Raw genomic sequence first — 25112 nt, 5'->3', positions numbered from 1 at the left:
TTGATCCTAAAACATTATCTATGTAGATCCAGAATTTACATCTGAAGAGAACCTATTTAGAATCACAGACATTTTTTGTATCCCTAGTTTTCTTTTTATCCCTACAATGCAAAGGAGGTTAGTGATATTACAATTCCTACAGCAAGTAGCTCTGCTTTGTTCCTGCAGTCAGTCCCACCCCCACCTCCAGAAGATTGCAACCAGCCACTAGCTAATCAACAGGAAAAAGGAAAGGAAAAAAAATCAGCAATGTTACCATTGGAGCTTGAGGGTACAAACGAAGGAATTCATTTTTTCCCTATGATGCATGAAGACATTCATTACTAAATAATTTGCATGATATTAATGAGAGCATACCTGTGTATCAACTAGGGGCTGGACTTAGGATTTCTATTCATTTTCCTGCCAGTAAGCTGATAACTGAGTCTATTATAATCGCATTTTAATCTTCATGGTCCACAACTCTCCAAGAAGGAACCATTTGGGAATATGATGGTCAACTATTTGCAACTTCAATTCAATTCAATTCAATTTATCAAACTTTAATTAAACAGCTACTAGGAGACAGGCAATATGCTGGATTTGGGGGATTCAAAGATTTTTTTTCTAAATGTAACTTTCCCTCTATAAGTCTCAAGGAGATTACATTATACTAGGCATTATGTTATACATCCTGTACACACCCCACCTTTCCCATCTGCTTATGCCTTATATCTTCCACACTCCCACCCTCCTTTGTTCCATAAACTGACATCCTTACTTTGTTCCATAAACAAAATAATTTTCTACCTATTTTCTCTGATCATTCCCCTAGCCTAGCCCTAGTCTCATTTTTGTCTCCTACTTTTCTAAAAGTCCCTCTTAAGATCTTATTTTCTACAGAGACCTTTCTCAATCCCTCTTAAGTCTAGTTCTATCCCTCTATTAATTTGTTATTCAATCATTTCAATTGTGTTTAATTCTTTGTGATTTCATTTGGGATTTTCTTCACAGGAGTACTAGAGTGTTTTGCCATTTACTCAGTTTATTTTATACATAGGGAAACTGAGATAAACTTGGTTAAGTGACTTGTACAGGGTCTGAGACCAGATTTGAACTCAGGAAGAGGAGTCTTCATGACTCTAGACCTGAAACTTTACCTACTACACCACCTACAAAGTAGTTGGGGAGTAAGGACCCAAAAATGTTTGAGGGGGGAAAGAGAGGAAAGTCTTCATACAGAAGGTGATGCTTGAGCTGCATCTTTAAGGAAGAGATATTAGGAAGGAGGATATTCCAGGCATGGGGCAGGACCATTTCAGACAGAGATGGGAGATGCAGTAGGAGAAGCAGAGAAAGGGGCAGCAAAGATGGAACCTGAAGTATAGGAAGGGGAGTGTTTTATTAATAAGGCTGAAAAGGTTCAACCAGAGTCAAGTCCTCCTGAATACTATGCTTCCCTGAGATCATCTCAAGGAAAGATTCCTTTTCCTAATTGTCATCTCACATTGTTGACTCATACTGACCTTTAAGTTCTCTAAAACTCTGATATTTGTCAAATAATACCTGTCCGATCATGCTTTCCCCTCGTTGTATTTGTACAATTGATGTTTTACATATATTGTATGTAACGTGTACTTTAACATATTTAACATGTATGGGACTACCTGCCATCTAGGGGAGGGGGTGGGGAGAAGGAGGGGAAAAGTTGGAACAGAAGGTTTTTCAAAGGTCAATGTTGAAAAATTACCCGTGCATATGCTTTATAAATTAGAAGGTATAATAACAAATAAATTAAGGAATGGATAAATGAATGAATAAATAAATATAATTAATGTTTTAAAAGTTGAGAATAAGAATTCCCATTTACCCTTACCTACTCTTGTAACCAATAAAAAGCATAAATATGACCACCTGGAAAATGTGTTCAACTGGATTCAAGAAGTGTGAGTTCTGGTATCTGTTCTACCCACAACTGGCTGTGGGACCTTAGCCAACTTACTCTGCATCTTCATGGTTCAGTTTCCAAAGAAGGCTGTACTAAGTGATCTCTAAGTTTCCTCCCAAGTTTTTGTTTACATAATTCTGTGCAAGAGCAGACAACAGCTGCTGCACAGCAAAGAATTGGGGGGAGGCTTCTAAAACCCAGTCCCTGGGAGACGATGAAAGAGGGATATAAAGGTGTAAAGCTGCTGGAAAGTATATTTGAATAAAAACCTATTTACATTGGGCCAGATAGAAAGTTACAAATCACTAATCAACTTCACCTTCTCTCCAGAGAAAATACAGGAAAGTACAGTCATGTCATTGAGCCTCAGGAGCCACTAGACTCAGGCCACAAGAGCAAACTGTTATGGCCAACAGGTAATAAAGGTTTGTCGAGGGAATTGGTCACAAGATCTACCAACAGAGGACTGAGGAGCTCACAGAATGCAAATTTAAAGGGCAAGTAGAATTTTCCAATTTTCTATAGAAAGTTCATGATGTTTGTCTTTTGGTTACAACCAAACAATTTTTACGTATGCAAGAAGTTCAAACTGGTTTCTATCCTAGAAAAGCAGACAAAAGGCTGAAGGAATAATTTTCTACTTACTGTGTTCTCAAAAAATATTATCCTTGGGGAAAATAGAAGGATGCAAGGAGAGACAGAGAAACAAGCATACAAACATAAAGAAAGAGAGAAAGAGATAGAGAGAGAAGAGAGAAAGATAGAGAAAGAGAGAGAGAGAGAGAGAAAGAGAGAGACCAACAGAGATACAGAGATAGATAGAAATACAGATAGAGACAGATAGAGAGTTACACACAAAAATACAGACAGAGGTACCCACACTGAGAGAGAAGTATTTGAATCCTGTTCCATGTTAGCAAGTGGTAGGGAAGAAGAATGTGAAATCAGAAAAAGGAAGGAGGGATCCCAGAATAGAGGAGGCTAATAATTAGATATTCACAAGTCAACAAAAATTACTTAAGTGCTGATTATGTTTCAAAGACTGTACTGGGCACTAGGGACACAAAGAATGACAAAAACATAGCTCCTGTCAACAAGGAGATCACATTCTAATGGTGGAAACAACATAGAAATGATATTTAGATGTAATATATATGTGGGGTAAAGGGAGGTAATTCCTAGCAGATCATAAAGGTCTTTCAATGTGTATATGTCTTGAGGAGTTTGTAGGGATGAGGGGAAACATTAAAAACCAATAACTAGATTCTAGAGATCCCAGAAAGACATGAACACACAGAAAGAGACAGAGACAGAGAAGCAGAAAAAATACAGACAGAAACAGAAAGAGACAGAGACAAAAAGAAACAGAAACAGAGGGGGAAATGAGAGATACAAATGGAAACACAGAAGAGAGAGAGAGAGAAAGGAAGAGAGAGAGAGAGAGAGAGAGAGAGAGAGAGAGAGAGAGAGACAGAGACAGAGACAGAGACAGAGACAGAGACAGAGACAGAGACAGAGACAGAGACAGACAGACAGCCGGGGGGGAAGGGAGAGTGGAAGGGAAGAAGGGAGACCCACAGGGAACACCAGGAGTAAAGGTCTGAGAAAGAGGAGAAAAGTGAGTGGCATTGGGTGACTCCCCACTGGCATCTACAATAACTCATACAGAAACTGGTGGTCTTTGCAGAGCAAGTATACAAGACATGATGGAGAAACTCCTGAGTCTTGTCAAATCTGACAACCATTCTACATTTTGCTAGTTCACATCTGGACAATAATACTGCCAGAAGGAAGAAAGAAATGATTGGCAGGGTTGAAAAAGTCAGGAGAAGACTTTTTCTGCATCCTCCTAGGGATTAAAGGTCAGGGTTTCCATAGAGAATGGGAGATTTGAGAAGTGAACATTTGGTCAAGGAAAACTAGATATGAATTTCTGGACTACATATTGAAAAATTAGAATAAAGAGTTTTGAAAATTTTTTTTGCCTGAAGTTCTGAGAATCTTTTTCAATAAATCTTTGAGCTGAAAAGGGAGGTGTGGGGAGGGAAGAAAATATCTTTTATATGCCTATAAAAATGGATAGCATGATGACTGGTAGCTGTGACACAAGTTTGAAAATGAGGAAAAGAGTCAGCAGTAAAACCCATGGCCTCCACACACATTGCCAGAAATAGACAAGTGTGGGGAATAAGAATATTGAGCTAGATAACCTAAGCCAGGAATTCAAATAGAATTTGACTGGAATAGAGCTCTGGAAGAGCAGGCCTTATTGAAGACCATGAGAAAAAAAGTAAAGATGGGGGAGAATAGTCTTGTGGAGTAAGAAAATATACTTTTGTGAAGAATATCAGGAAAGCAAGACAGAAAACATTTCTGCTCAAAAGCAACAGATGGAGAAAGCAAAACAATTCTATCATGGGAATGCACAAAAGACCACTTGAATGAAAGGCAGTCAATACAAAGAATTCAGAAAGCAGATTGCAAGGCTGTCACAGAGGTGTGACATAGCAGTAACAAGGGACTTTCAAATTATCTGGACAGCTGCTGGAGCTTGCTCTGCCAAATGCCAAGGAACCATCAAGGCTTTGATTAGCCTTAAGGATAATTTCATCCTTTAAGAAGTGAAAGAAGTGGGGCAGCTAGATGGTGCACCAGCCCTGAATTCAGGAGGACCTGAGTTCAAATATGGTCTCAGGCATAACACTTCCTAGTTGTATGACCCTGGGCAAGTCACTTAACCCCAATTTCCTCATGGGAAAAAAAAGTGAAAGAAGCAGACTTAGATCTGCTTCTGACCAGTGAAAAAGGAACTGACTACTAAGGTCAAAGTAAGGGGAAACACGGAAAGGCATCAACCCCCTCCCCAATTATAGAATTCATGATGGAGAAGCATGGGCTGCCATGGACTCAAAACTTAGGATGAGTGGGTGTTAAAAGACTGAGTGGCCTCCCATAGCTTAAAATCATTCAAGGGAAGCCAGCCCAACCAGAAATTCAATTGGATTCAATAAATGATTTTTATTAGATGCAAGTCACTGTATGTACTAGCTGCTGGAAACTCTCTAAAGAGATTGATGTGGACATTGTGGGAATCTATTCAATTGGATTGTAAAAAAAAAAAATGTATAGAAAATGGCAGCAAGTATAGTAAGAGAAGGTGGAGGCAGGAGATTGGCATAGGATTATAAGAACAATCAGTTCCAAAACCTATTAAAGTAGCAATAAACAAGAGAGGTCAGGGGGTCCTAGTGGACTGGATGCTCAAAATGAGTCAATAGTGTGATATAGCAGCCAAAATAGTATCAGGCTATTTTATTCTTTTAGTTATTTAGTCATTATTTTGTTGTTTAGTCATTTTGAGTTCTGTTCAACTTTTTGTGACCCCTTCTGAGGTATTCCTGGTAATGATACTGGAGTGCTTTACCATTTCCTTCTCTAGCTCATTTAATAGATGAAGAAACTGGGGTAAATAAAGTTAAGTGACTTGCCCAGAGTCACACAGTAAGTATCTGAGATCAGATTTGAACTCAGGTCTGCCTGATTCCAGTATTAGTACTCCATCCACTATGTCACCTAATTGCTCTTGCTGAAAATCATCAGGAGGACTTGAGTTCAAATCTGATCTCAAACACTTAACACTTCCTAGCTGTGTGACCCAGGGCAAGTCACTTAACCCCAAATGCCTCAGAAAAAAAAAAAAAAAAAGGAAATCACCCTTATTTAATGTAGCCTAAGGTAGTTAGGTGGTACAGTGGATGGACCATCAGGCCCAGAGTTAGAAAGATTTGAATTTAAATGCATCCTCAGATACTTATTAGCTGGGCAAGTCACTTAATCCTGTTTGCTTCAGTTTTCTCATCTGTAAATGAACTGGAGAAGGAAATGGAAGACCATTTCAGTATCTCTTCCAAGAAAACTCCAAATAGGGTGAAGAAGAGTCAGATATGACTAAAATGATTGTACTACAAATAAGAAATTTCCAACAATAGGGATATAATCATTCCACAATTCCCAAACCACATCCTGAATATTGTGGTCAATTCTGGGTATCAGAGATTAAGAAGAACATTGATAAATTGAAAATGTCCAAAAAGGTACATCCAAGATGGTGAGAGACATTGAGTTCATATTATAAGAAACTCTGTTAAAAGAACTGGGAAAGTTTGGCTTGGAAAAAAGAAGGGTCAGTGTGGGGATGTGAATTCTCTTCAAATATATGAAAAACTATCATGTGAAGGAGGGATTAGCCTTTTTCTGTTCGGATCTAGAGGGCAGGACCAGGAATATTTAGTGGAAGTTGATATTTAAGTTGGATATTGTTAGGATTACTAGGTGAGAACTCAGGTTGTCTGGACAATGACAAGGTGAGAATTCAGGTTGATTTGATAGTTCTCTGGCTCAGATTCTTAAGAGGAGCAAGCTCATTGGTTGGAGTACTTCTTCCCAGAAGCCCTTGCATTATCCCACACCCATTCTCTAGGAGGATAAAAGAGGCAACATTGGGCCTGGACAAGCAGTCTGGACTGGGGAAGGACAAGAGGAGATTCAGAGCCAGGATTCAGGAAGAAGAAGAGGCTGGCTGGAGGCTCCAGAAGTCTCTGCCTACATCAGGCTTGATGTGGCTCTCTGCAGGAAGGGAAGTCACTTCTCTGGACAAGAGTTAAGGGCAACTGCCTGGAGACAACGGTTCTCTACAGGAAGAAGAATCTGTCCAAGAGATTTGAGTTGACACAGCACATCTCCTTCCAGAGAGCGATTGGCAGCTTCTGGAGACGACAGCTCATTACAGGATATGAAGAAAAACATTTTTAAATTAAAAGTATAATGGACTACTTCTAGAGATGGTGGGTTTTCCTTGCTTGGAGATCATAAAGCCGAGGTGGATATGCTTGCTGGTTATGTGATAGCAAGGATTCTTAGGCATTGAATGTGATGGATCCTGAAACTACTTCTATCAAATTTTGTGGGGTTTTTTGATAGAGAAGTATGTAAACAAATCAATGCAACCAGGATTGGAAGGAAAGTGGAAGTCTGGGGGGAAAATTTTACAGCCAGTATTTCTGATAAAGGCCTCATTTCTAAAATATATAGAGAACTGACTCAAATTTATAAGAATACAAGACATTCCCCAATTGAAAAATGGGCAAAAGATATGAACAGACAATTTTCAGATGAAGAAATTAAAGCCTTTTCTAGCAATATGAAAAAATGTTCTAAATCACTATTGATTAGAGAAATGCAAATTAAGATAACTCTGAGGTATACTTCATGCCTCTCAAATTGGTAAAATTGACAGGAAAAGATAATGATAAATATTGGAGGGGATGTGGGAAAACTAGGACACTGATACATTGTTGGTTGAGCTGTGAAAGGATCCAACCATTCTGGAAAGCAATTTGAAACTATGCCCAAAGGGCTATTAAATGCCAAAAACAGTGCCAAAAAGATCATAAAAGAGGGAAAAGGACCCATGTGTGCAAAAAATGTTTATAATGACTCTTTTTGGGATGGCAAGGAGCCGGAAATTGATTTGATGCCCCTCAGTTAGGAATGGCTGAATAAGTTATTAGATATGAATGTAAGGGAATATTATTGTCCCACAAGAAATGATGAACAGGCTTATTTCAGAAAAAAACCTGAAAAGACTTGCATGAACTGATGCTGGGTGAAGTGAGCAGAACCAGGAGAATATTGTTCACAGTAGCAACAAAATGATGTGATGATCAACTGTGATGGATGTGGCTCTTTTCACCAATGGGGTGATTCAACAATAGACTTGTGATGGAGAGAGCCATCTGTACCCAGAGAGAGAATTATGGAGACTGAATGTGGATCAAAGCATAGTATTTTCACCTTTTATTGTTTGTTTGCTTGTTTTCTTTTTCTTTCTCATGTTTTTTTTTTTTACTTTTGATATAATTTTTCTTTGAAAGCATGATAAATATGGAAATATATTTAAAAGAATTGCACATGTTTAACCTATATCAGATTGCTTGCTCTCTTAATGAAGGAGAGTGAGAAAAATCTGAAACACAAGATTTTGCAAAGGTGAATGTTGAAAACTATTTTTGCAAGTACTTGGAAAAATAAAATACAAATAAAATAAATAAAAAAAGAACAGGGGTGTGATGACTTCAACTCTCAAAGACCAAGAATGATCTATAAGAATGAGGAAAGTTGTACAGTAGATCAAAAAATTCTAAGCTCTCCAGAGTTCCCACCAAAAAAAATTGTGCCTTAGCGTGAACATAGACTAATGAAAAACAAGTAAAACTTGGAACAGAATAGGAATCCTTCTGAGACAATCTGTGAAGATCCCAGGACTGAGCTTTAAACACTGTGAAGTTTAAATACCTCCAGCAAGCAGGGAGTTTTGGGACTAGATGAGTTCAGAGGGAGCCTCAATCACAACCATAAGAACTTTCAGCTTCTAGAGAAGTCAAGTATCTGAGCCTGGGAAGACTGAGGGAACTTCTATTGATTAGGAATGACATGCCCAGTTGTGCTGCAGAAATGCCCCTGAATGAGAAGAAACAAGCTCACCCGGTAAATGCAGAGACAGTGGGGAAGGGATGCTGCAGGCTTCAGGCACTTGCAGAAGGGGGAAGCTTTTGGTTTTGGATTCAAAGCTAGAAGGAAAAGCTGAAGGGAAGCCAGAGGTACCATCCCCTCCACACCAGCATCAGACGTAGTTATAGTAATAAGATCTCTTTTATTAAAATGAGCAAAGTAACTGGGACACTAATACATTGTTGGTGGAGTTGTGAAAGAATCCAACCATTCTGGAGAGCAATCTGGAATTATGTCCAAAAAGTTATCAAAATGTGCATACCCTTTGACCCAGCAGTGATACTCCTGGGCTTATATCCCAAGGAAATACTAAAGAAGGGAAAGGGACCTGTATGTGCCAAAATGTTTATGGCATCCCTTTTCATAGTGGCTAGAAACTGGAAAATGAATGGATGTCCATCAATTGGAGAATGGTTGGGTAAATCATGGTATATGAATGTTATGGAATATTATTGTTCTGTAAGAAATGATCAACAGGAGGAATACAGAGAGGCTTGGAGAGACTTACATCAACTGATGCTGAGTGAAACGAGCAGAACCAGAAGATCATTATACACTTCAACAATGATACTGTACGAGGATGTATGCTGATGGAAGTGGATTTCTTCAACATAGAGAAGAGCTAATCCAATTCCAATTGGTCAATGATGGACAGAATCAGCTACATCCAGAAAAGGAACACTAGGAAATGAATGTAAACTGTGAACACTGTTTTGTTTTGTTTTGTTTTGTTTTTCTTCCCAGATTATTTTTACCTTCCAAATACAATTCTTCCTTTGCAACAACAACAATAACAAAATTTGGTTCTGCACATATATATTTAATATGTATGGGAATGCCTGCCATCTAGGGGAGGGGGTGGAGGGAAGGAGAGGAAAAATTTGGAACAGAAGGGAGTACAAGGGATAATGTTGTAAAAAAAATTACCTATGAATATGTACTGTCAAAGAAAATATTATAATTATAAAAATTAACAAAAAAATAAAATAAAAATAAATATATATATATGAGGAAAAAAAATGAGCAAAGTAGAAATAATCCAAACATAGTAACTTACTATGGGAATAGGGAAGTTCATCATCAGAGGAGGACCTTGAAGTGAAAAAACCTCTCCTACTCCAAAGAGTAATGTTAAATAGCTACATGCCCAGAATTAATTTATAGAGGAACTCAAAAAGATTTTAAAAATCAAATTAGAATGATTGAAGAAAAACTTTTTTTTAATGTAAGAACCATCCAAGGAAAAGCAATATTATGAAAAGAAAGTCAACCAACTGGAAAAAGAAATCCAGAGTCTTAAAGAAAAAATATTTAAAAAAAAAATTAAAATTGGATAAGGGGAAGCCACTGAAGCCATAAGAGACCAAGAAATAGCAAAACAAAATATAAAGAATGAAAAAATAGAAGATGTGAAACATCTTACAATAAAAACAACAGGTCTGAAGAACAGATCAAGAAGAAAAAATATAAGAATAATTGGATTACTAGAAAGCTGCAGCCAAAAAAAGAAGGAGCTTTGACATGATATTATAAGAAATAAAGAAAATTATCCTAAACTGATATGAGGGAAAAGTAGAAATGGGGAAAAATCCACTTATCACCACCACAAAGAGATTCCTTAAGGAAAACAGTATTGCTAAATTTTGAAAGCCACAGATCAAAGAGAATTTTTTACAAGAAACAACAACAACAAAAAAAAATTAAAACAAATCAGATATGCTAGTTACAATTAAATTTGTACAGGATTTATTAACAGTTACAATAAAAGGCCATAGGTCCTAGAATATATATCAATAATCAAAAGAATTAGACTTGGATCAAATATATTAAATCCGGCAAAACTAATCACAATATTAAATGGGGGAAAATGAACATTCAATGAATTCAAAAATTTTCAAGATTTTGTCTTAACCAAACCTGAACTCAAGAGAAAATTCAACATATATGAACCATCATCAAAGACTAATTTCAAGGGACTTAACAAGGACAAAATCTTTATGTTTTATATGTGGAAATATAAATGATACATCTAAGATTGACTTCAGTAACTGGATAGTTCAAAAGAAAGATTGGGGCAGAGCTAAGTATGATCTGACTAAAAAACAAAATCATCTGGGAAAAGATAAAAATAGTAATTATGCTATACAAATGAGGTATAAAGGAAAAACTGGCACAGAGCCATTAGATGGGAAGGAGGCTGATAGTTCTGAAAATCTATTTATATTGGAAATGGCTTAAATGGAAAACCGTATATACATACACGTATACATATATACCATGAAGAGTATAGCACATTCTAAATTCAAGAATGAAATTAGGAGGCAGAAATTAGATAAGAGGAGTATAGAACCATATGTAGATTTATGGTAATAGGACAAGGTATACAGATTCAATGGGGAAGGCATAAAGAGGAAGGGAAAGGCTGGCATAGGATAGGGTAGGATATAGAAAGATGTTTAGATTAATAAGAGTGAGATTAAAATATGTAGATTAATGAGAATGAAATAAAGAGGGAGGGAAAGAGTGGAATGAGAAGATAAAGGAGGTTAAATAATCAGATTGTTTACTCTCTTAATGAAGGGGGAGAATGAGAAAAATTTGGAATATAAGATTTTGCAAAGGTGAATGTTGAAAACTATTTTTGCATGTACTTGGAAAAACAAAATACTATTAAATAAAGTTAAGGAGTAGAGCTAAAGTAGAAGAGTTAGCAGGGATAGGAAATATAAGACATACACAAATACAATACCAAGGATCAGAAGTAGAATGTATTAGAAAAAAAAAGTAGAGCTAGCAATTATTGACCTTAGAGAAAGTCAAACTTAAGGATTCAATCAAAAGAAAAATTTATATGTCAGCCATATTAATATTGTTTTAATGTATGTCTACAAATGTGTAAATACATATGTATATATAGCATATGTCTATGAATATACACACATAGGTGTATGTAACTGTGTATCTAGGCATGTATGTAGAAGTATCTGTGTATGCACACACACATACACACATACTGATATTATATACACAAATATATGCCTACACACACACACACACACACACACACACAGACACACACATATACATTTATTTATATATAAATACATCCATGATTAGCTTGTAGGCTATTTTAGGAGGGAGGGAGGAAAAGGGAAAAAGGAATAAAACAAAACAAAACAAAAAAAAAGGAACAAAATAATCTACAAAGCAAAGATGGATAGTCATGAAAATAATATATTCTATTATTATATATGCTTTCTTGAAATGGAAATTTATTGTTACACGTATTGAATCCTCCCTGGTCTTTTATTGAGCATATGATAATTTTAAAAAATTTTTTTATATATTTTTTTCTAGTTTTGTATTTGGTTTTAAATAAATAAATATTTTAAAGTGTGTGTATGTGTGTAGGGGGGGTTGCTGAATATTTATCTATGTTCCCCAAAAAATTGGTCAGAAAAGGCTAGGTTGATTGTGAGGTGTACAAAACTAGGTAGACAACTAGTTCTTGGTCATTTTGAACTGGATACCCCATTAAATATCTCAACATCAACACAATCAAAAGAGTACTCATTGCCAGATTTGAACTCATGAAGCTGAAGCTTTCTGATCCCAAGTCCAGTACTTTTTCCACTGCATCTCCTAATTTCCCTTAAATAGCATACAACAGGAGCTTAATCAATGTTTATCAAATTGACATGAATGCTCTTGTTTTTTAAGTTCTTTTATAGTTCTTTCATTGTTGCTTTTACTTTTATACCAATCATATCCCTTCAACAGCCCTCTTGGCAGATCCTACATTGACACTTTACTTCAAACAAAGAAGAAATATTTCAATAAAGCTAATCAACACAATGACCCAATCTGATGGACAATCCATTCTATATCTGAGAGAAAGTATTTTTTCTTTGCCAGTTCTCCAGGACTGAAATTGTTCATTAAGATTCATCAGTATTTGACTGCTTTTAAACTTCTCCCATAGTTGACATTTGTATAGCCAGTGTGTCTATTGTTGTCTTGCCTTTGTGTCTTGTACATGTAGGAACTCCATAAAAGCTCTTTAAATTGAATGAGTACTATATCAGCTTAACCTTAATCATCAGTTTAACTTGCTTAACCTTGCATCCGCTCTGACATGCCTGCCTATGCCTCTCTGAATTGCTCGTATTTGTAATTTCTTATCCAATTCCATCACATTTAAATGTGAGGAGAGTCTCTTACATAAATTCTCCCAATCTTACCAGACCTCCACAAATCATTAGTGTTTCTCTATGACAGACTCAGCAGATCCATATGTATGCCAGAGATATAAGACAGGAACAGGAGTCTTAAAGTTCTTTTAATTTTAAATACAAATAGAAAATGAATTGAGCCTTGCCAAAGGAAATCATTTCATCCGAGAAACCAGGAGAAAGAAATTTAAATTTATACCCAAGTCAAAGGCAGATTTCTTACTCTGTACCACATACCTATGAAAGAACTTTCAGAAATAAGCATCTGGAATATTTCCCAAATGGATTCTTCTCATTTTCCTAGGGATGCTCATGTGCTCATGGGAACAACTTTTGAATGGGGAATCATTTCATTTCTTCTTTTCCTCAGACAAAAAGGAAGTTCAACAACACCTTGTATAATGGCCATCAACTGGTCATTCTCCAGAATTGTTACTAGTCATTTCTGATTTGATCTTGGTTCCCATTGAGAAGCTAAATATTGATCATTTGAACCATCCAATAAGTCATCCAATGATCAAATTCAAATATATTTTCTCTAAACTGGGCCATTAAGGCTTAGCTAAGCATATTAAGTATTCTGTTTAAAGCAGAACAAAACATCTGTTCCCTTTTCATAGTGAGCAACGAGCAGTAGTTTAAAGAAAACTTAACTCCCAGATGTACAAAGAGAGGAACAAATCTCAGTAACATTTGAAACCAAGCTTTTAAATGTGTGCCCAAAGAGCACCAGAGAGCCTGTCTCTAGAAGTCCTGATGTTCAGGCTTTGTTTCATCTAAATCAAAGCCATCAGTGATTTTAGCAAAGATACCAGCTGTTTTCTTCAGGCTTTTTCTATTTGGAGACTACAGGTATTTCCTTCTGCCCTCTACTTGGTATGAGACTAGATAGTTTCGGTATTGGTCCCATACTCATTTCTGAATTGCTTGTGTTTCTCCAGTCCACTCTGATCCATCCTTCAAGGATCCCTTTCTCTCCCCACCCCAGCCCACCACAACAGCAACAATAACAACAAAACAGAGAATGAAACTCACCGAGCTGTCTTTCACAAGAAGAGCACAACACTGGATCCCAGCCATAAGCATCTTATGTGGGTTCCAGGCTACCGAATCAGCCCTGTGAGAGGAAGCAAAGAAAGGGGAGAGGAAGGGGGTAGAGAAAAATACAATTATTTTCCCATTCACTAAAGGCTGTTCTTATGAGCAGATTTCACAGTGTTAATCTACAACTTAGAGATCTGAGTATTTGGTTGTTTCTGTGGGGATGATTTTTGTGTCTGCTTGCTTACTTTGGGGTGGTGGTTGTCTTTCTAAAGTTTTGTTTCTCCCATATCAACACATTAGTTAAAACACAAAATCCAGAGGGGTGTCCCTTCTGAGTGAAGGTGCCACCATGAACTGGGAAACTACATTTACCTGTGGATGCCATGCAGAAGCTTGCGATGCTTCCTTGACATCAAAGCTGAGCCACCCCAAGATGCCTGTTGAGATATTTATATATAGAGATGTTTATGTCAACCAAAACAATGTCATTTGTACAGGTGATTACTGGTAAAACATGAGCACCAGCCCCAATCTGATTTATTTGAAACGACACTTTAGGAACGCCGTACCCAAGTTTTATTACAATAGATGTCCATCCTTCCAAAAAATATCAAGTGCCATATTCCCACTTTGTAGATGTCTTCAGAAATGGAAACTCAATCACTGTGTTCTGATGTTCCAACTGTAGCCTCACTAATCAATCAACAAGTGACTATTCAGTCCCTAGTATATGCCAGGAACTTTTAGGTGTTGGGGACAGAAAGACAAATAATGAAACAGTTTCTATAATAAAGGATCTTAGAGTTTGCAAATGATACAAAGGGCTTAGTCGAAGCCTTTACACCAGGTATCAGATGAAAATGGCATAGTCTTTGCCTCAGGAAGTTTCCAATCCAAAGGAGAAGCCCTGAATGTGGACTTTCATGGAGGGCATCCGATATACTAACACGGTGCTAATATTGACATCGGACATAAATTATATGCATGATGGGCAAAGTATAAAATAAATGTGTTGTGAGAGGGAGATTCACCTTTGGACAGAACAGGAAATCTCTTCCTTGCATCAGAATAGTCGAGAATGATGACATGGAAGAAAGAAGATTTTAAGAGCTATCACATAATAAAAAGGTGAGATCTTCAAGTAGGGATGAGAGGAAGAGGTCATACAGAGGGAAGCTGGACATTTGCCTAACAGGGAGAGTGTTAGAAGCAAAGATAAAAGAGGAAATTGGGCAGTAAATAAGTTTAAAGAGGGTTACAACAAAGGAAGCAGCAGCAAGGGAAGCAAAATTGGAAGGGGGTGTGAATGGGATTCTGAAATGAAATGTTGAGAAACTGCCAAAATGCCAGATTTGGACAAAATTGGAATCTTGACTCAAACCTTTATGTGAATCCTGGCGCTGAAGCTGCAACTTTTAAGTAACTCATTTAACCTCTCTGGGTCCTATTTTCTTCATCTGTCAAATGAGGGGTTTGGAAATTAAATGGCCTCTAAGTTTCCTTCCAATTTCATATTTTATCTATCCATCTATCTAGCTATCTATCTATTTATCTATCTACCTATCTATCTATCAACCCATCCAACTATGTTATCTATCTCTATCTTAACTACTCACTAATCTATCTATTCTATCTAGCCATTTGTTTTTCTAATCTGTCATCTATCTCTATCCATTCATCTATTCCTATTTCTGTATTCATCTATCTTAATCTACCCATCCAACATCTATCTCTAGCTATCATCTCTATTTTATCTGTCTATCTATCAATCTCTTTTCTATCTATCTATCTATCATCTATAGAATTTCAGGAATGATTTATTCAATTCAAATGACAAAAAGTCATTTTATGTCTACCAGGACCTAGAACCTACATTCAATGCAAAGAAAGTATCACTTGAAGTTGTTCTCATATAGAAGCAGCAGATGAAAGGTAGGGTGAAGAATTGAACCATGACATTGATGAAGAAAGTTAGGGAACAATATTAGAGTTGAAAAAGTCCAAGGAGGAGCCAGTTGTCACAATTCTAGACCTAAACAAAGTTATAGCTATAGAGTTAAAAAAGAAAAAAAAAATAAATCCTGCAAGTTTTTAGTTGAAGAGAAGGTGGATGCTGAATCATACATATGTCATCAGACAAAGTTGATGATAAATTTTTAGTTCTGCAGCTATTTTTTTTGCTTAGTGGTTTTATTTCAAAGGGACATTAGTGTCTGTGGTATAAAAATCATCAACTAAAAAACACAAGAAAAAAAGTGTTAAGATTTAGAGATAGAACAGAGGTAAAGATTTAATTTGAAAAAGTCAAATACTCCAAATGTTCTTCCAGGCTGGCAGTCCATTTCTTGGGAAGGGAATACAAAGAAAGAATTTTGTTTTCATAGTCTTATAAGGTCTCATATTTGTGAGATTTCTTCCTTTTTCCTTTGTTTCTTAATTTCTCTGTCTCTCTGTCTCTGTCTCTCTCTGAATCTCTCTCTCTCTCTCTCTCTCTCTCTCTCTCTCTCTCTCTCTCTCTCTCTCTCTCTCTCTCTCTCATTGTTGTTTGTCCTTTCTGTCCCTCACCATTATAATTTATTTACTTGTGGACCTAATATATTCCTCTATTGGACTGATGGTTCTTAGAGGGCTGGGATCGTGCCATTTTCATCTTAGCATCTTTTTGGCACAAAGCAGACATTAAATTAATGCTTATTATATTGTGGAAGTCCACAGAATAGTTGCTATTAAAAATGTAATATCATAGCTCAATCAGCCATCTAAAATAGGTGATAGAGAAAATTGAAGATGCCCAGGATCAGTCCCTTCCACAAATAAATCCATCTTCAGAGAGATAATAACTAAGAAGCTACAAAATTGGCTAGTCCCTTTAAACTTGTCTTTCTTTTTCTGAGTACCCAATGATACAAGTGTAGGTTAACAGATGGGAAATAGGAAAGAGATAGCAAGCCACATTCTATAATTTACAGAGGCAGTATGCCATAATAGATAAAGAAATTGGTATCTTCCTGATAGATTAAAGTTCTACTTCAGACACTTATCATCTGGATAGCTATTTATTATATAGTGGATAGAGTGCTAAATTTTCTATCAGGAAAACATGGGTTCAAATTCTATCTTAGGTACTTAATAGCTCTGAGACCCCAGGAAGTTTACTTGACCTTACTGGATAAAAAAATAGTACCCCTTTTACCTAGTTGTCAGAATCAAATGGAATACTGTTTAAAGAATTAAATGAAAGATACTATTGTATAGTGAATAGATAGCCAGTCTTGGAGACCAGAAGCCCAGGGTACAAATCAAAGTAGTTATAACACAGCACAGGTCACTTAATTCTCAAGTATCTAAGGCTACAAATCATAGAATAATGCTTTATCTGATTGAGTAAGGGAATTTCCTCATTAGTAATTCCCTACACTTATGAAATCATAGAAATAATTGAATACATGCACATATCATATATATATATATATGTATACATACATATATATGTGTACATATATATATATATTCCTAGGATGATACTTAAAATGATATATTTATATGTACATACATTATATATCCATATACATACACACATATATATATTTATACATACGTATGTATATATATATGTGTGTGTGTATACATATATATATATATATGTATAGGTCTGTATATATGTGTGTGTGTGTGTGTGTGTATGGTCATCCTAAGAGTTTTAAGAATGATAGAGTCATTTTCCAGAAATTCCCTCACTTCCACAAAAAAGAAGCAACAAAAATAGACCATATAAATATTAGCTTTTCCCAACTTTTTACAGTATATCTATTCTGGTATAGAAGTTGTTGGATGGGATCTAATCACTACAAAGAAAATGGCAGCCCAGTGAATACATGCAAAAAAAAATAGGAAAAAGCAGTAGAGATGCTCTCTGAAATATCTTTCTCTTGTTATAATAATCATCTGAATAATACTTAGCATTAAATATTTCTAGTAAAATACTCCTTGGGAGGCAACTGTTGTCTAACACTATCATGATCATCAAAGTCTCATGTAGTCATTTAGTCTTTACAGATTCTAAGACTGAAATTTAATTCTTAGATCACATTTTATTTAATTCTATTCAGTGAGGGAACTGATAATTAATAAAGTGATCTTTGTGGAGGGAGGATGGGGCAATGAAAGAACTTATTCTGACTTATTATCAGAAGACTGGCAGACTGTAGATATTTTAATCAATTCTGGTTGAAGTCAAAGAAATTGAAAGTGGTGTATACCTTTGGGCAATTTATGAATCTCTCTGAGTCTCAGTTGTTTCTTATATAAAAATAGGAGGCATCATCTCTAAGGTCCATCCCAATTTTAATATTCCATGAATTTGTTTAATATATGCAATAGACCAGTCAGTGAACCATTGTGATATATAGGGTATCTGAAAATTTTTAGTGTGGGCTTATTTTATTGAAGTTTAAAATCGCACAGAGACTTTTGGGACAATCTGTATGAGTTTTCTAAGATAATTTGTTAAAGAAAAAAAGCAGCCCATTATTTTATTTTCCTGGTTTTATGTGTAGATTTTTTTTACATATAGAAAACAGTGTTTACCTAGCCCAATCACCCCATTTTCTCCACTAGCCCTGACTTTAATAGACTTTTGTCCATTTCCCAAAATGAAATCTTTTCAGTAAGCCTGATGGTTATTAACAATAATAAATAACACCTATATATATAGTATGTTAAGATTTGCAAAGCATTTTCCAAAATAGTTCCTCCTTTTATCCTCAAAACAATGACAATGATCTTTCTTAGAGAAAGTTCAGACTAAAATATCAAAATATATAAAATATCAAATTATATGCTGAAAAGTAATAAACCATCAAATGCACAGAAGAAATATTTCAGGTTTAATTTGCCTTTCTGCAGTTGTTCATTCCTGGAATCCCAGGTGAACATGGTTCTGATGGACCACAGCATATCCTTAACACTTACAGTACAGTGAAAGCTTCTAGGCAATAAAGGAATCAGAGATTATAATAGCCAATCTGGGCCATTGACAATCTCAAGAATGAGAACAGGGCAGGCCAGTGCTTCACTAATTCTGCCAGTCAGCCTACCCAAGTCAGACTCAACATGTCATGACCGACGTATCAGGCTTATTGGCCAGTAGTCAAACTGGATGAATGAAAGATGAGAGAAGTGGTCACTTATGTTACCAAAGAAAGTCTGCTAGTGTCTCCCTCCCCAAATGAGCTTGTATTGATTTTATCTACCTTGTGCATAAGAGAAACAGAGATCTGACTTCTGAGTGAGGGAAATATGAATTCAAAAACCACTTTTGGCATATACTAGCTATGTGACCTTGATCAAGTCACATCACTAACTTCTCAATGCTTTCAAGCCATGTTCCAAGTTGAAGAATGAATATTGATCTGCATTGGTAGAGGGAATTTCCTTGTTGGGAATTTCTTGTGCCAATGAAATCACAAGAAAGAGCCTAAATAGTTTTGTTGCTATTATTAAGTTGTTTTTCAATAATGTTGAACTCTTTATAACCAGATTTGGGGTTTTCTTGTCAAAGATAAGAGAGAGCTTTGTCATTTCCTTCTCCAGCTCATATTATAGAGGAGGAAATTAGGATTAAGTGACTTGTCCAGGGTCATACAGATAATAAGTGCCTGAGGCCAGATTTGAATTCCTAAAGATGAGTCTTCCTAATTCCAGGCCTGGAACTCTAGCCACAGAAAGCACCATATAGCACACAGTAGCTTATGTGTCCTTATATGCTGTCTCCTCTAATAGAATATAAGTGCCTTGAGGGCAGGTATAATTTCATTTTTGTCTTTATGTCCCCAATAATATGGCTGGAACACTGAAGAAGAGCTATACATGTTTGCTCATTGACTATTATAAAAATTAATCCAACAAGATTGTGCCAGGTGCTATGCTCAATGACAAAAGAAAAAGAGGAGGAAGAAAAGCAGAAAGAGTAGAAGAAGCAAGAAAGACCAAATGGGATTTTAATTTTGCTCAATTAAAGATCATAAGGGAAAAAGTTTTCCCAACTCCAGCTTATTTTGCTGTTCTCAAATCAAAGAAGCTTCTTTCAAAAAATGCAACTTTAAACATTAGAGATTTTTGCTCATTCTTCAGAATTCCATCTTTCTCTAAGCCCTAAGAACCACTAAGATCATCCCTGATTTAGAAATGCCAGTAGTTTCTCTTTTTCATAGAACTTATATAATCCATATTTGATATTCTTTTGATGAGAGTGGAACAGATAAGAATTACTCAAGAGGCTTTTGGGGGTTTTATTGTACTTTTGTTACTGAAGATACAGAAATCCTCACTTCACATTATTGCTATGGAAGTAGTGGGCTCTTATTCTTACGAGTCTATAAAATCAATGAAAATTAAGTTTTTAAATGAATATCCATAAATACACCTACATAAAAAATTCCATTTAAAACATGCCCAAATGATCTTCCTGAAATGCCAGCAAAGGCAAGCTAACAGAATCCTGACATCTGCCTCATACTAATTATTGGTCTTAATACAAAAAATAGATTGTTTCCTTGGGAATGATGGTCTTAATAGGCACAAACGTACTCTCAGTATCATCACACAATTAATTTTACATTTTAAAAAGATCAAGCATCTTCCAAATTATAAAATCTCCATGTTTATTCATGCCCATTGAATGTTCAACCGGAAAATCGAAATTTATTGGCCATCCTCCTACCTGCAAATAGGATCTAGTCACTCATTTAACAGAGGAAAGTTCACTAAGGAAACAGCTAATAATGTTAAGTATTCCCTCTCCCCATGTAGAATCAAACCAATTAACCTTCCATCTTTATGGAAATTAGTCAATGGCTACTCCTAAGTAAATGAATTTAACTTTTTAGCCTTTGCTTTATAGACTTTGCAGAATTTTTTTATTAAGAAGAAAAATGATTTCTAAGCAGTTCTAGGACACTTTCAAAAAAAATCAATAGAAAAACCACAAGACTATAAAGAAAATTAATTATTCCTTTCAAATAATTATCCTTGTTAGGGCCAGAGGAAAAGGTCTTTAATTAAAGTATGTAATTATTTTGCCTTTCCAGGATATTGGAATCATCATATTTTAGGGTATATTTTGCAGATAGAGAAACAAAAGCCTTGAGACATGAATTGACCTACTCATGTAGCTAATAGCAAAAATTGCACTGGAATCCAGGGGGTAGGGTTTTTTTTAATTTTTAATTTTTTCCTAGCCTTCCCATTTGCACATTTAGAGAACAGAGTAGGAGGTACAAATGGGATCTGGATCTTGGAAGATTAAAAGAACACCTGCCTAACAAATCAGGGAGACTTCTTTGTACTCTGAAATAATTTACATATCGACTTTCCAGTTATTTGAAATAGACTCAGATGTAAATATAGCTGAAACTTTACTCATCTGTTTTACATAAAATGAAAACACAATTCTGGCAAAACAAACCAAAGAGTTGAGAGTTAAGTGTTTTTGGATATATAAGGGAACTTACATCTACATGGAGCCATAGGTTGTATCTGGTGCAGATGTCTGCTATTTCGTCTAGAGGATCAAATGCCCCCAATACAGTTGTCCCGGCGGTGGCGCTGACAAGAAATGGGGCAGCCCCCTGTGAATAAGTCACACAAGAAAGAAAACCTCTAAGTATATCAATGTCACCACGATCCACATGTAGGGATGACATGTTTTTGAGTAGTCACATAAAGTCCTGATGGTCAACAAGAGAAAGGGCCCAGCAGAATTGATGATTTTGTGCTTATTTTTTGGCAACATCTTTTGGGCCATCCACTTCCCTTCCAATCCTTCCTATTTGATGATATCCAACCAAGACTTTAAATCTCAACCCCCTTGTCATTCATCCAGTATGCCTTACCCTAGTTCCTTTCATTGATACTAACTTCTTCTTCTCTTTCTCACCTACATATTTAATTCAATTTAATAAACCTTAAATACCTTCTATGTGCAAGGTTAGAAACAGTTTGATGTGTAGAGAATGATTAGCTGCTCCTAGAGCCAGAAAGTTATGGATTTAAATTCTGTTTTTGACAAACCAAATATGTAATTTTGGTCAAGTCAGTTGACTTTGCCATATTTCTGGGTCTCTTTCTATGGCAATAAGGTGAAAAGTGGCTGAATAGCAATGATAGAATGTGTGTCATCACTTAGATCTCACAACAACAATGAAAACACAGGTTAAAAAAACCTACAAGACCTTATACTAGATATTAAAGCTACAAATATCCCCCTAAATGCCCCCCAAATTTTGTCCTCAATTAACTTACATTTCTCTAGGTTTTCCCTTCTAAGACTAGTGATTTAATTGGTATAGAAAATTCCCCATATAAGGAAACTCTCTTTACCAATACATATAAATAAATAAATGTTCAGCAATTTATGATGTAATGGGTCATTAGCTTCAGAAGCAGTACTATATGAATTCAGTAACACATAATGACAGTAATACCTTGAGTAACTTAAACTCTATTTACTCTATATTACTTTGTATTTTAGCTATTTGTGTGTATTTTATCCTTTTATCAAACTGTAAAATTTATGTGGATCAGGACTTCTTTCAATTTCTATTTCATCGAGTTCTTGAGACAGTGTTCTACACCCAGCTGGTGTGTAATAAATGCTGATTAGTTGAAATGTTTAATTTACTTGGTATTTTGAAAAAAAAAACCTGACTTTTTCATCTCCAAGTGGCATCTTGTCATTGGTGAAATTTAAAAAGAATAACAATTACTAATCTGGCATTACCTGACAATGAATCATCCTTTTGAGTCCTTTTCTTGCTATTTTTACTGTTTCTTTTGCATATTCTCTTTCTACAAGTCAAAAAATTAAATCTTCAAACCAAATGGGAAAGAAACACTGGGTTCTCCTATTCCTTCCATGGAATGGATTTGATCATCCCCCATATTTCCCAATTTATCTCCTTAAAACTGATAGGAGTCCAATAGGAAAACAGCAACTACGTTTTTTTTCTCATCCTTAGTCAGATTTTCTGTGAGATTATTGGGACATGAAATATGTATCTCATTCTTCTGGAATGCACCAAAATGGCAGCCAGTCATCCACAAATCCTCTGTTCCTCATACAGGAAAGGGATGCCAAGAAGCCGTCAGAAAAGTAACATTGGATTAGGCAAGGAAGGAAGCGAATACTGTAGGCTATAGAAAAAATAATGGAAGAATGAAAGGAAGGAAATTCAAGGAGAATATGAAACTAAGAAAGGTAAGGTTTCAGAGGCATTACTTAGCTAGCTCAATGGTTAAAGCACTGGGTCTAGAGTCAGGAAGTCATTGTTATTGTCCAGATATCAAGAACTCTATGAACCCCATTTGGGTTTTCTTGGCAAAGGTACTGGTCTGGCTTACCATTTCCTTCTCTAACTCATTTTACAGATGAGGAAACTGAGGCAAACAGAGTTAAATGACTTGCCCAGTGACACAAAGCTAGTACATGTTTGAGGTTAGATTTGAATTCAGATCTTCGGGACTCAAGCCCTAGCATCCTATCCATCATGTCACCTAGCAGGATGGTTTTACAAAGAACAGAGCACCTCATTTAAAACTCTTCTAAATCACGTTTCTGACTGGATGTACCAAAGAAAAGCTAAGAGTAATATGAAAACATGAGTGGCAGGCAGTACATACCTGCTAAAGAAAACATGTGGTAGAAACGGGTTCCTGACAGCTGTGTGAGACAGCTGTGACAAATGGAATCAATCAATAGATAATGATTCAGCAGAGCAATGAGCCTGTCGATTAGGGAATCCCTGGAGAGGCATGGGCTCAGAGAATTCCTCCTTTCCTTTCTCTAGAAGTTGCCAAAAGATTTCTTCTTTATCATTTGCAGTCACAGCAAAATATTTTTACAAAGAGACTGAGCTTGGGAAAGCCAACTGGATGCACACTCATTTTATGAAGGCCAGAAAAAGGCGGATCTGCCTAAAATGGTGACTGTGAAGTCAGAAAGAGTGTGTGGTGGGGAGATGATGCTTGTTTGGTTCTTCCTGTCAGCAGATAACAGTATGGCTCCTTTCTCCTCTGAATCTCTGTTCACGCCAATCCCAAGGGAAGATGCTGCCTTGTTTTGGTTCAGGGCCTACCTAGTCTGCAGGGTCTTGATCCTTCTAATAGCTAATGTCATTTCCCCATCTCAATTCACATATACATACATATGTGTGTGCTCTATGGCCATACACATATATACTCTATATACAAATAGGTATACACACATAATAAAAATTGACTTACATGTGTGATTTCTACTGATAATATAAGAACCTGGAGGCTAAGGATTAGCTTGCTTTGAAATTTGTTTTCTCAGCAATTAGCACAATGCCTGGAATCTAGCAGCCATATAATAAATGCATATAGATGAATGAATGGTGATTGCACAGGTAGAAACTACATTGGACTGCTGGCTAGCTTAGGGAGCTGGGAGACCAGGGAGGGGTAGAATTTGAAACTCAAAATGGTTTTTTGAAAAGTTTAAAAATTATTTTAACATGTAATTGGGGGGGGATTTTTTTTAATGAACAAATAATTTGCTTAAACCTCCAAGTCCAACCTCATTGGAAGAGCTAGGAAATAAACCTTTCCAGATTGAAGGGGTGGGATGTACCAGGGAACCTCTTCTCTGCACCTGAAAAGATGCAAATCAAAGGCTGAGAAGGAAATACTTCTGCCTAAAGCCAAAGGATCCCAGTAAAAGAATTATTCAGAACAAACTCTTGTTAGAGGGATGCTCAGAAAGGAAAAGTAAATAGGAAAAAAAACTATCCATTGAATTTAAAACACAATCTAACCATTTTTTTTGGTCCAGTGTTGTTAACTCAGTAAAAAACAAGTGAACAAAAAACACCACCCTTCTAATCACATCATCTGATCCCCTCAACTCTTTTTTTTTTCTTTTCTGAGGCTGGGGTTAAGTGACTTGCCCAGGGTCACCCAGCTAGGAAGTGTTAAGTGTCTGAGACCACATTTGAACTTGGGTCCTCCTGGATTCAGGGCTGGTCCTCTATCCACTGCACCACCTAGCTGCCCCCCCTCAACTCTTAGATGACATGAGTGAGCCTTTATTAAAAGGGACCATGGAGATGGAGTTGGGCTTGAAGAGAGGAGGGGGTAGATTGGAATTCTGCATCACTTATTAGCAATGTGACTCAAACAAGTGAATTAGTTGCTCAGAAGCTTAATTTTCCTATCTGTAAAATGGGGAAAGTGGATACATTTACCTCAAAAGGTTTTTGAGGCTCAAGTGAAATAATCTACATAAGATGCTTTGCATTAGTATAATAGCAGCTGTTAAG

At 36.2% G+C, this 25112-nt stretch overlaps 1 protein-coding gene across 4 annotated transcripts in view; it reads right to left on the bottom strand.

The window, feature by feature from the left end:
* GADL1 (glutamate decarboxylase like 1) overlaps nucleotides 1-25112 on the bottom strand; it is a 205990-nt gene that overhangs the window by 121023 nt on the left and 59855 nt on the right. For all 4 annotated transcript variants that reach the window (XM_074267624.1, XM_074267623.1, XM_074267625.1 and 1 more), the window contains 3 exons: nucleotides 21285-21401; nucleotides 14146-14210; nucleotides 13765-13846 (listed from right to left, as the gene is read on the bottom strand). In XM_074267624.1, the coding sequence (XP_074123725.1) occupies nucleotides 13765-13846; nucleotides 14146-14210; nucleotides 21285-21401 (264 nt within the window). The remainder of the gene's footprint in view (nucleotides 1-13764; nucleotides 13847-14145; nucleotides 14211-21284; nucleotides 21402-25112) is intronic.

The sequence above is a fragment of the Sminthopsis crassicaudata genome, chromosome 5 (assembly GCF_048593235.1).
Source record: "Sminthopsis crassicaudata isolate SCR6 chromosome 5, ASM4859323v1, whole genome shotgun sequence".
Taxonomy (NCBI): Eukaryota; Metazoa; Chordata; class Mammalia; order Dasyuromorphia; family Dasyuridae; genus Sminthopsis; species Sminthopsis crassicaudata.
The sequence above is the reverse complement of the archived record's forward strand: the minus strand, read 5'-3'. Positions and strand labels throughout refer to the sequence as shown.